This window comes from Lepisosteus oculatus, chromosome 1 (assembly GCF_040954835.1).
Source record: "Lepisosteus oculatus isolate fLepOcu1 chromosome 1, fLepOcu1.hap2, whole genome shotgun sequence".
In the NCBI taxonomy this organism is placed as follows: Eukaryota; Metazoa; Chordata; class Actinopteri; order Semionotiformes; family Lepisosteidae; genus Lepisosteus; species Lepisosteus oculatus.
In genome coordinates this window covers 27,690,476-27,703,552 of record NC_090696.1, presented here as the reverse complement: position 1 = coordinate 27,703,552, position 13,077 = coordinate 27,690,476, and the positions used below count along the sequence as shown (strand labels likewise).

The window sequence follows — 13,077 nt, the reverse complement described above, 5'->3', positions numbered from 1 at the left end:
GCACACACCTTGGTTGCTTGTTTTTGCTCTGTCTCATTCTAAATAAAGGCACAGGCATGACTCAAGACAATCAAAAGGTCAGCAGCAACCACAACATCTGCCAAGATAAGCTTTTAAAATCTCTGATCTCTTTGCACACCTGTGACATTGCCAAGGAACACATTTCTGAAGGAAATTTAGAAGGAAAATTTGTAAATGTCAAATACAAAAGGATGTTGCCTGCAGCAGACAGGAACATGGTACCGTATTAGGAGCCTCAAATATGTGGCTGTAACCAAGAAAGGAAACACTCAGAAGTGGAGGCTGATTCCTTCGTCAGTCACAACCTGGACTCCATCATTAGCCAGCTATGAGCAGGATTTCCTGAATGGGGATCTGCAGCAGGCCGAGCGATGCCAAGGTGGGTTTGAATCATCACTGGGATTTGATGGGCAACTATAAAAACTTACAGCGCTGTAAGTGAGAAAGTTAGCACATCTCAAGGTGATGTAAACTCTCCTGGGGGCATACATTGTGAAATATCGCAGATGGTACAGGCAAGTGTATATTTCAGAGAAAAGCAGGTACAATCCATGTACATTAATTACAGATATTATTAGAAAAAAATATTTTCGGGAATTGGTTAAAAATTGGTTCTCTCAACAATAAAAGTATTTGTAGAACAATTTATATTTTAACCATTAGCCACCCCTTTTAGAATCAGAAGTGATTAAGTGTTTTAGACACAGCTCTCAAGCATCAACCTTAACAAATCAAAATTATACTTTACTTTTCAAATTTAAGAGACTACAGCCAATACAGACATTAAATACAAGACAGTTACTATTTATATAAGGCATTATAATGCATTATCTGCCACAGATTGAGTATGATTCAAAATGAGATTTATGTAAGTTTGTGTGTTTGAAATGAACACATACCCACATTTTCACTGACTTGAATTTTTATTTCCAATTTTCTATTATGACAGTATAACTACTATGTAAGTAGGTGATGTTTTGATGTTTCAACTGTTAGACAAGAAATAAAACGATTTGCGAGTTTGTTTGCAGATATAGTAAAGATGTACCAGCCTGAAATAATGTAATGGTGATAGGAGCCAATATATTTTTAAAGATAATTTGCTAAATTTTTAAAAAACCCATCATACGATAAGCAATGTTCAATTTTTAAATATAATATCAGGAGTGCCTGCTGATTCTCATTATTGTCAACATTGCTGTCTAAAAAACAATGATCAAAATGTAAAATGATGCCCACCAAGTGAAGCAGTAGGCACATCAAATAGTCGCTGTTCAAATTGTCATCATACATCAAAACATAGACAATTTGCAAAGAATTCACCAGAATTCTCTTACTTAAATTCTGAATACAGTTACAGTTACATTCATCATTCTCAATCTTCCAGGATCTGGAAAGGTTAAAACCATGACATCCTTAAAAGAGTAAGACTGGCAGCTCATTTTTCTCGTCTATCTGTTCATTGACAATGTTTCATTTCACAATACACCCCCTGCATCCTCCTCTCTTTCAGCTTTTAAAAAGACCCTTGTACTGCACTAAGCAGTTTAAAGTAAAATAGTCAATGCCTGAACCACAAAAAGCCATATCAATTATATACACTGAGTGAAAGTACCTTAGGAACAAAAGAAAAGAAAACATGTACACAATACAATATGCCCCTCAGAAGAAGGGTAGTTTATTCCAAGGTCCTCGTTAAATTCCACATTGGGTTCATACAATATGGCCTTCTGAAAGTTCCCCTTTAATTCATTTGATGAAGCATTTTCTCACTTGCAAACCACTGTGAGATCCTTTGGGATGTAAAGTGCAACATAACTGCAAGGCACTGTTAATAAATACTAATGATGTCGTATTTTATAGTCTCAGCCCCCAGAATATTAGAGTGCGGTGTTACAAACTTTTACAATCTGAATGCTACTTATTGGCCTGGAAGTAGGGTAAGTAGGTATTTTATTAATTCCGTGTGGGAAATTCAAGTAAATATAATATTCCTGACTGAAACCAGCACAGAAATAGTTTCAAAAATAGCGTACCATGATCAATAACCTAATCAAGAGTGAATTAAACATTCTACTGCAGGAAAGAATAAAGTAGAGGGGACCACAATATGAGATTCCATAAATGAAATTTGATGAAATGTTAAAGAAAGTGGTATAAAAAATTAAAATGCCAATCTGCACTGTAAAACTTTTGTTTTCTACACATTTTACTTTGTACAAGTTATACTTACAATACAATCAAGTCAGCAACAACATAATAACTTTCAATCTCAAAATGTTCAAAACCGTATTTCAGCTGTTGGGGCAGGAATGCTTCAAAATGAGCAGCTGGAGTTTGCCAACAGCAGTACCTGCTGTTCTTCATTGGACTCACTGAATAACACAAATCGGAATGCAAAACATCTTTATACAAAGAATACTGCATATTAAACTTGTCTCAATTCTGAGAAAAATAGTAAAATAATAAAGCAGCACACCTACAGAAATGGAGCTGATGAATTTCCATCTCAGTTTTTTTTTTTATCCAGCAGATAAATAATTGAAATACTCTCAAAGGAGGAAGCACAGAAAGTGCGAAAGGTTCCTGTCATATGCTTCAGAACACAGGGATGTACACACACAGGCAGATGAGGCTATGTCAATCCTTGTTAGCTCTGTCCAAGAGAAGATGAATGAAATGAGATATACTGTGACCTCCCAGTAGAAAGTGTCCTCTGTCAAATGTGTATAACTAGACTCTTGGGGGGAGTAAATCCATGGAGTGTGGCCATTAGGAGTTTGAGAACTTTTGTGAATTAATTTCTCATTTCTCATTTTGTAGGGCTTCCCAACAATTCCACTCAGTTCAAAGCGCGCTTTTACTAAATTTCAGGAGCTTGACACGCTTTATAATACAAAAAAGACTACTCAGAACTTGAAGGTAAATTACTGCATGTTGTGTAAACACCTGAGTGTAAGGTATGGGAAACCTGTACAGGTGGATTACATCAAGCTCTGCTGTTCTCTCAGAACGTTAAGACGTCGTGGCATATCCAATGCAATGAAAACACACTTCTTGTACCGGCTATTGAGGAGTAGTAGGCCAAGAAGGACAAGACAAAGGAGAGCCTGCACATTTTCGCAGCAGCACTTATTTGTTGAGAGCTCAATGTTTGCCAGGAACACCAAAGGAAAAACATGAGTACATTCAATATCACCAAGCCCAAGCACTTTAGGAAATCTAGCCAGCTACTAAAAAGCCACCTTTGCCACTCACAATGCTCACAAAAGATACTTCCTATGCTGGCAAAAAATCTAAAGGAATTGTTGCAGCAAAAGATAAGTGATATTACACTGATATCTGCTACTGTTTAAACAATGATGAACATTAAAAATAAAAACAAACTGTCACAAAGGTAACCACACTTGGAGCAGTTAAAAATTAAATCATGAGTACAATACTGGCAGATTAAATTTACTTTCTACATAGTATCTTAAGTTTCAGATAAACAACATCTTCAGTTAAATGTACAGGAAAGGCAACTTGATTCTCCGTTTTAAACTATAGAAAATATTCATAGTTTTTTGGGGTCTAACCATCGCCTTCAACTGATTTAACTATTCGAGCAGCTTATTCGACACCTAGACCTGTGTGCCGAACCTTATTATAAAAAGAAGTGAGTGAGCACAGCTGCAACAGATCTCATTTTCCCCTTCTCTCTGTGACTGGGCTCTAAGCCACACAGTCGCAGCACAAACCTCTGAGACAGTTGCTCCTATACAGGCAGGCAGAATTAGGCAGAGACCTCTGTGGAAGAATCCAAAATAATGCAGCAAAGGTCAGCTGTAACTCTCTCATCCTCTGTTACGTAAGAAGCAAGACATTGTGAGCAAGTTCCACCTTCCTATGGATCCAAAGCAATTTGGCCTTCTGTTTGATGACTTACATGTTATTTATGAGTTTGTAAAACTCTGAAATCAGTCTGGAAGCAACTTTTTTACATTTAAGAGAAGATTTACTTCCTTTTAAAAATTACTAGACAAGGATATTATCTCTTGCTCACATTATGGGTTAAAGAGAAACAGTTCTTTGCTGGTTATGCATAAGCTTCAGAGAGAAACTTCTCCCTTGAAAAGGTCTATTGTTAAGAAACTGGTATTACCTGCCTAAAGTATAGGCACCAGCTCTGTGAATGCTGTAGTTGTTCTAGTACTGTATCTTCAGTACGTATGATCAAATTATTGTTAAATAAGAGATCAATGCATTTTTGTTTTGAACATGTTTGAGTCATTACCATAGGATTTTTCTCTGAATTATGATTTAGCTGATTTATTATCACCTACAAATGCCTGTGCAGGATGGACGCTGCTTCATAACAGTTATGTGTTGCAAACACTGAAAAATACGTAAGAACTAAACCCTCAAACCACAGTATCAGCATTTACTTTAACTTCTTATAATAACAGAAAATGATCTTCCTACAACAATGATGAGAGAATTCACATGGCATCATCAAAGGCGGCGGCTTTCTGCTAAAACATGCAAAATAAAGGTTTGATAAAGTGCTCTACAAAGGAGGAATTTTATTAAAGAGTGCAACACAAAGGAACATCCTCCTTAAAGGGGAACAGCAGCTCCAATTTCCAGACTGGTTATTACATTTCGATGATAAAACAAATTGATGGTATCTCCAAATTTGACAAATTCATGAACTTTGTGAAAGAACTATATGGCTGCCATATTGTTGTAAACTGCTGGTCTCGCCATAGACAAGAGCGAGAGTTCACATGAACAGTGACTTAATCCAACCCTTTCTGCTCTCTAGCCACTGTAATGAGTAATGGAATGTGATGCAGCAGACATCTCACCAGAGAAATGTTCCAATGTGAACTGCATGTAGATGCAGGGACAAGGCCTATTATTTCACTTACAGTTGAATTAACTGATATCAAGTATTTTTAAATGATCTCTGTGTACCTAAACCAAACAGCCTGCTGCATGTCACAGGAAAGAGGTCAGCCACAGGATGACCTGTGAGCAAGTGAGGGAGATTAACTTATATTTTAGATAAGGTTCTTTCCCAGGACAATCCAAATCATTACCAATACTCCTTTAAGATAGATACCCACTGCTGGCACCTAGATGTCTGAAAGAGGAACATAGGCACATCTGGAAATAATCCTAAAAGTCTCAGTGGATGGACAATCATCCAACAAGATGACCAACCAATCGGTGGCCTGCAGGGTGTGGGTACCCACTCCACCTGATAGCTCCTTGACCAATCACCAACATATTTTCCCCAGTTAAAAAGCGGTGCGTCACCTCTAACTTCGCTGCCCTCCTCTTTCGGATGAACCAACTTGACTGACGACAGAACCATGTGCTTGCCACACTTGTTGTTTGAACTTTCTGACTTTTTTCCCCAAACCTGCCCAGGGTGAATCCATACATAAAGAGAGAATTCTGCCCTGAAGTGTATTCTGAGATGTAGCCCTGGACCTCTCGACCAAAGTGTAACACCTTAGTTATAACAGCCCATGGAAAAGCTGATTGCTAATCAATTTCCTGCCTTGCAGAGAAACATTCATTTTGCAAGCCTCAAAGTATGTACATTATACTGCATTGCTATGGTCTTAGTAATTATTTAGAAATGGTAGAAATGATCCTTTAGGTCAGAGACCTGTGTTACCATACTGTATCTACGGTAGTATGATTTACAGAAACACATACACAGTCACCACACTACCTTGCGACTTTTCTGAATTGCTCAAGGGCACTCGGCACACTTTAAGCCTGCCTTCTCTGTCGAAGCTTCCAGAGGGTCCTTTAGCAAGAAAAGCAAGTTGTGTTGCGTTGAACCTCATCCTCCTCTCCACAGCTCTGTCCAAGGTAATCTAGGCTCCTTGAATGGTAGGTATGGAAGTTTAGCAGCAACTCCAAGCAGTCAGCAGCTGCAACAAACAGAATTGAACAGCAAAATATGATAATCAGGTGATTTTAAATAATGTTTACATAAAAGTAGTCTCTACCAGGACAGGATTCACAGTTAAGGCAGTCTGCAGGGCCAAAAGTTATAACACAGTGATGAAGAGAAATTTAAATGCTTTAATTGATATAATTATAGGCAAGAATACAACTGGAGCTGTCTACATCAGTGCTCAAAGTCTGAATTACTACTGTACCTTTATGCACATTTTCACATTATACCATTATCACAAAGCTACTTATTTTGAAGTGAATAAATAGTAGAATCTGATAATTCTGTTGTTGGATCATTTCAAGGAGATGACCCAGTCCATTTAAATTACAGATGCTTCATCAGGTGGCAGCATTTATAGTGGAAGGAGAAAACCCCCAGGAGACGTCGAATTGCAATATTCCTAAAGCCGACAGAAAGCATTCCCTCTCCCTGTGAGCCAAAAAGATTCTTTCCATACAAATATTGCTGCTTTTCTTGTCATTTATCTTTCAAGACTTAAAGCTTAAAAGGGAATCTGAAGTAAGAACTAAGAGTTTCTATCATTTTAATCATGTCTAACGTATCATAAGTATGTTCAAAGGTAGTTGAAAATAAAACATGCAATGCATTACAGTGTTACTGAAAATAATGAAAATAATGTGTTTTGTGTTCATCCTACTTTCAGTAATGGTTATCTTAATCCCAGTAGACTCTGGACAAAGAAAAATCTTGAATTTGTTTTACTTTATTATCTTCCGAATTACAAAATACAATGTACTGTTTACTCCACTTGTGGCAAGAGCCCAGTACAACTCCCACTTTGCTTTTTTTAAAATAACATTTCAAATTTAGGGTGTCAGAATGGTTAGTATTGCTCCCTTATGGCATTGGGGCCCTGGGTTCAATTCCTGGGGGGCTATCTGCTTGGAGTTTGTTGTCTCCATGTTCGCATGGGTTTCCTCCCACAGTCCAAAGACATACTGGTAGTTTAAGTGGCTTCTGGGAAAAGTGGCCCTGGTGTGGGTGTGTTTGTGTGTGTCTTGGTGTGCCCTGTGATGGACTGACATCCTCTTCAGGGTGTATTCCACCCTGCCCCTGTGGCTTGCCAGGTTAGGCTCAGACTCCCCTGCGACCCCGTACAGTTAGAAATGGATGGATAATAAAAATACAGGCTAAACTGCAACTGAAAATTAATAAACCTACTGGTAATACCATACAAATTGTGACTCCTTTCTAATACTAAATAATTTACATAATTCCATAACTCAACTGCCTCCATTGATCTGTATGGATGCAATTTGAATTCATGACATTTTCATATCTGTACTCTATTCCTAGATCAGGCACAACTTGACAGGAACTAAACTATTCAAAACAGCAAAATCTTGTATCAGCAAAGACAAACTGTATTGTAAATGTGCATGCCTCATTCCCTCCTTGAAATTTTTCACCAATAAAACCCTCAACCAAATGCTATATTAACTATGTTCTTCACTAAAATAGCTACAGTACTTTAATCCATGAAATCATAAAAGGTTGGCAACGATAACAGATTATATTAATTTCTATATTTTTTTCCTTTTTTACACATGCCTCCAAAAGATATGCAAATTCTTAAAGATTTCATAAAACAGGGATTACCATACTAACTAGTGTATTTTCAATACTTTCAATGGTGAATCCATATGCCTGTTTAGAATAAATCATTAATGCTGTTAAAATTAATCATTATATTTTCCAAATTACCAAAATTATTGCTGTTAAGATTTTGAAATGCAAATAATGAAGGCCAACAATAATTTAAAATTTAGACATCAGGGCAAAATGATTGCTGAGTCACAGATAACTTTGCAAACTTTGATAGTTTCAATCACTTTGTGATGCAGAAATTCCTGCAGTCTACCAAAAATATAAACCTACTGTATACATTAACAATACCTTCTGGCACAAAAGCAGCCCCAGCAAATCACTTTGTCTTGGTTTTCTGCTTGCTCTGGATTCATTCCTATAGTATTTCCAAACTTGCACTTGGTCAGTCCCATGATCGTCTTAAATACTTTACTCCACATCTCGGTCACAAGGGTTTTTACTTTCTGAGCTTAATTTCCTGTCCACAAGCCAAGTCCATACTGTAGCTCTGCCTCATTAGGTTAATCAAAACACGTGGTGATACTGCACCCGTGTTTCAGAAAAAATGTACAGCTTTTGTCTTCATGCTTGACTTAAAAAGACAAACCATTTTACATTTACAGGCACAATCCTCAGAGAAATATTGTTGCAGAGACAAAGACTGCTGACAAATTACAATGGAGTGTGGCAGCCTCCCGAGCTTAATTGTGAAATTAAGACAAGAATCATCACACGATCTTCAGGAATATAATTTAGATTGGTACACAATCACAATTTAATTTCTTCCTGTAGGGAATTTTTAATCAACATTTTACTCACATCACAACATTGGACAAAAGATGTAATAATTCCCTCAGGGAACAAAAACAAACCTGAGGGAACGCTGTTAGAATAACACGTTATTATTCATATCAGCGCAATGCAGCTAGACCAACAGCAAAGCTGCCAAAGCAAAAACTGATTTCATTTATAATTTAACCTACATTATGTGGTTTGTAGGAAAAATATTATATTTGGGAGATACAATAAAACTACTTCATTATTCTGAATGAGCATCATACCGAGTGTAATAAGCCAAATAAATGAAAATAAACCAGATATGAAAATATCACACACTAACCTTTTTATTAAGTCCTGCCCAAGTCATCATATCTTACTGAAATACTTTGTTAAAGTAAAAACTTTATTCTGTAATGTCTCTGGAAAATAAACATGTAAGTAGACATATATACACAAACATGAACTGTTTTTTTATTTCAGAAACATTTTCCCTTGGCTAGAAAACACCTGGAAAATATTTGCTTAAATACCAGAGAAATTGTATTGTTTTTTAAGGTAACAGTTCTAGCTGTTGTCTCTCTTCACTAACATTACCATTAAGTCCTTAGCATTTTCTTGCAAATCTGTGTGTAGAGTTAACCTGCAGTTGCTATGAAGGATACCTGTAGTCTGTCTGCTTCCACGGTCAGATCTTGGAAGTCATCATGATCATTTCATCCACATTTAGGTAAGCCTGGCCCTCAGGTACGGGATCCTGCAGCTTTTAGCGACACCTTTCTAGTAAAAGGCTCAAATAATGCTGTTAAGACATATTCTCTTAAATAGTTCAATTTGGGCTACTCAAGGACCTGCTTTGCCTATCCCTGAACTAGAACCTCACACTCAGAGCACTCTGGATTCATGCCAGGCACTTCGCAGTTCAGAACAAGTGTAATTGTATACCATTTAGGCCATATAAAATGTTCTTGCTTAGTTGAGCATAGTATGAAGACTTTAAAATGAAGCTATAAATCAAAACATCAGTAAGTAAAGCCTAAAATGTGGTCCAGAGATAATGAAATCCGTTTAAAAATGCATGACAAAAAAAGGAATATAGGACTGAACTGTTGAGTTGTTGCTTCAACAACAGAACAATAAGAAAGACAACTTAATAGTTTTAGACAAAATATGGTCTTGTGAGATCTTTGGATTTGCTCTACCGTAATTAGTTTAGCACGCTTCTTCAGGAGATCAATAAGATGGAACATTACCGATGCCTTTGCATCTTACCGGGTCTCTAAAATAACAGAATACGTGGAAGAATCGCTGAATAACACCATGAAGGAACCTTGCGGCTGGTGTCTGGGACAGCTCCAAGGTAGAAGCTCACGACCAATCCTCTCATGCTTCTCAATAGCAACTGTAACTGCCTTTGCTTCTCAAGAAATAGAATGAAAATGCAAATGCAGTCAGACACAGATATGATTCAACTTTAATGTGGAAAGACCAGAGAACCCTACCAACCTCTGTCAGCTGAATCTCACCTGAGAATTGATGGCTTTGCATAGCCAACGATACCTACAAGTGCTTATCATGTGACAGGTAGGACGACAGGACACCTGCTGTTCTGCCCTTATTTTGCACCAAATGATTTATAACTCTTCAGTGCCTTACAGACATGACCAGCAGACTATTTGTACCTAACAGCAATGAACAACAGACAGTTCAGGCTGCTCTCCAGGGGCCTAGGACAGACTGTTGCTACGGTGTGGGACACACGCCCATACATTTCTTAAGACTGAAGAAAAGCATTCCATAGGAGTGTAGTGATACCATTAACATGGAAGTATGTGACCTTGAGTGTAAAAGCCTTATATCTATAAAGCTGTCATAAATTATGCTTCTCTGTATAAAAAATACAAAGAAAATACTCTGTGATGCAAAAATTAGTAAATTTGTTTATGTGTTGCAGTGTTACAAAACTCCAAATAAGTACAAGGTTCCTAACAGAAATATGCTGAAACTTTAAGGCAAGCTTTTTTTTTTATCTTGTTAATACAGTAGTGGGGTATTTAATTTGAAATTTACACATAAGGAAACTTTTTTTATCCGTAGGGATATATGAAAATAGCCAGGTGTCTTTCAGATTTTATTATTAGAACTAAAGTAGACAAAGTACACTTCTCAAAGACCTATGAGCAAAAAACTGTCCTGTTCGGATATGATTTCTGGATTATAACTGACTGCAGTAACAAAATGGGGTGCCAGAAAATAATACATATGACCAATTTCATTCTTTCCCAATTGAAGCTCATGTTAAAAAAATACTGGTACTTAATGTTTCCTTTCTTAATTTCTAGACACTGGTATCTTACACTATGCCTATCAAGTACTAGGTTTCTAATTTGTGACAGTGGGGAGGTTATAAAGTTTTAACACAATGTATACCCTGTAAATAATATTTAATCTTCAATTTGTGTTCTAGATTTGTACATTAAAAAATCAATAATTATTTAATCTGTATATGCCCAATTCCCTTGACAGGACAGATACAGAAAAATCTGAAGAGACTAACTAATTTACAATCCGAATAATACTTTTGCAGCACCCTATTGGGAAGGAATTACATATCTCTTACTTTCTCTGCCGAGGGCCTGATCCTGCTGACAGCTTTTTTTACATTACCAATAAGCACTACTTGTGCTTATCACTGAAACACATTAAAACAAAACTTCTTTCTGATTATGATCCACTTTCAGAGCCTGTGGGTTCCATGAAATAATGGTCTCGATTATCCTTAAAAAATAAAATCAACTTTAAAATGCCCTGAGTGATGCATTTTGCCAGTGTCCGAGTCAATGTCAATTTTTTAATTTAAGAAAAAAAATACTGCGAGCATTTCATGTGCAAGAAACTGCATTTCTATCAAACATAGGTGTCTATCACAGTAAAGCTCAAGGGCATTTCACATTACTTTTAATTTGCTCTGGAAAATCACGAACAGAACAGGCCACAGGTGTGTGCTGAGAAGAATGAGATTCTGACACAACACCCTGGCTGGAATATGCAAAAGAAAGGGTTAGGATAAAGAGAATCATAAAATGTGTGCATATAAACACAATCTTCATAGAGGAGATAAACTGATTTTAGAACACAACACAAAGCACCCGTTACAAGCTCGGATAAAGAACACACGGTAGTCTGCCATCTAGAGACAACCGAAGCACAAAACAGGAAATTCCAACTACTCTGAGAAAACTGTGGTTGACAATCAGGAAAAAATCACATTAAGAATTTGTACTCTATTGAATGTATATAAGAATGTATTGAGCATTGTAAGTAATGCAGACCTATACATCTGTCAAGTATCCGTGATCTCTGTAAGAGGACATGGGGATTATCAAGTGGATGCAGGAAACCAAATAACCAAATTAAACCATATGCGAAAGAAAGCTGGCCTTTCTAAACATTTAGCAGGAAAGAGGTATGAGGATTTCGTTTTTAGAAAAATGAAATGAAACTATCTGCATGGCCAACAATGTGAAATCAATGTCAAAAGCCTGGTTCCTCAATACAGATCAATCTATGGCACAGGGAAAAGGGTGTTCACACAGTGGAATAGCCATAAAGAAATTCAGCGTGGAAGTTGTAGGGGAAAACAACAAAACAAATCTTGGTTGGTTTTAGACGGCTGGTTTTAGACGTATTTTTTGCAATGAAAAATGGTAAAATATTGATGTTAGAAGCTTAAATTCCTAAATTATGGGAATTTCTAGAGAAGAAAAGAGCTCAACGTGCAGAATTAAATAATCTCAAGTCACAGCACACACTTCTGATGATGGATTAAAATACAATAAAAGGAATTTATGTTGGCTTGCAAGATAAAGCCAACACTAGTTTCTGATATCATGAGACCAATCGATGCAAAAGACTTACCACATTAAGGCTCTTTTATTTCCTATAAACCTGTTGGATACAAAAGCAGCATTCATCTTATCTTAGGCAGTACAACAGCCTGCTTAATGAATTGAGTCTCTCATACTTTATAATGTTAATGCAAGATTTACCAGCTTATAACTGACAATTTTCTCTTTCTAAACCACAGGCCCCACTGTCAAGCAGAAGCTCAGAACACTTCTCTGAATTCTTCGTGCCCTACATGATGTAAGAATGGGCAGGGGAACAGAGGGAAGAATATCGTGACACATAACAGTTTTTATACAACCAGTTTGACAAGACACTTTCAGATTTAAGAGGCCAGCAAAAACCATGCAAGGGAATTTCCTAGAAAACTAATCCTAATATCATCTGACTAAAATCAGAGACACATTAATCATGGGACACTAAAAATTACACTATCAACTTCTAACAGTTTTATTCCGTCATGACACCGTTCATAAACTGCCACTTATGAAGAAACTAAATTATTATTAGTGTTAGGAAAATGTAAACAGCAAGCTATAAACATAATGGATATTCTAAAGTTTTGGAATTCAGTTACACATCATTTCCATTTCTGACTTTTAAGACCTCTTTTAAATTATTATTACATCTCAACATACTTTGTGTTATTGCCCAAAAATCCCATAGAACATAAAACTGTTCTTCTAAATTCTTCTCATTGGAAAGACTGCAAATTTAGAACATATAAAGTAACTAGCACTAAAGCTTAATATTATCTGAAAGAATCTACTGGTCAAACCCTACTGTAGCAAATGGTAGCCTGT

At 36.7% G+C, this 13,077-nt stretch overlaps 1 protein-coding gene across 7 annotated transcripts in view; it reads right to left on the bottom strand.

Annotated features, from left to right (window-relative positions):
* The window catches only part of inpp4b (inositol polyphosphate-4-phosphatase type II B), a 406,779-nt gene that overhangs the window by 374,654 nt on the left and 19,048 nt on the right, over window positions 1-13,077 (bottom strand). For 5 of the 7 annotated variants that reach the window (XM_069188926.1, XM_069188909.1, XM_015344607.2 and 2 more), the window contains exons 2-4: window positions 9,034-9,148; window positions 8,712-8,747; window positions 5,750-5,954 (exon numbers count right to left, since the gene is read on the bottom strand). In XM_069188926.1, the coding sequence (XP_069045027.1) occupies window positions 5,750-5,867 (118 nt within the window). In that variant the 5' untranslated portion in view covers window positions 5,868-5,954; window positions 8,712-8,747; window positions 9,034-9,148. The remainder of the gene's footprint in view (window positions 1-5,749; window positions 5,955-8,711; window positions 8,748-9,033; window positions 9,149-13,077) is intronic. The other 2 variants (XM_069188913.1, XM_069188912.1) reach the window with 2 other exon arrangements.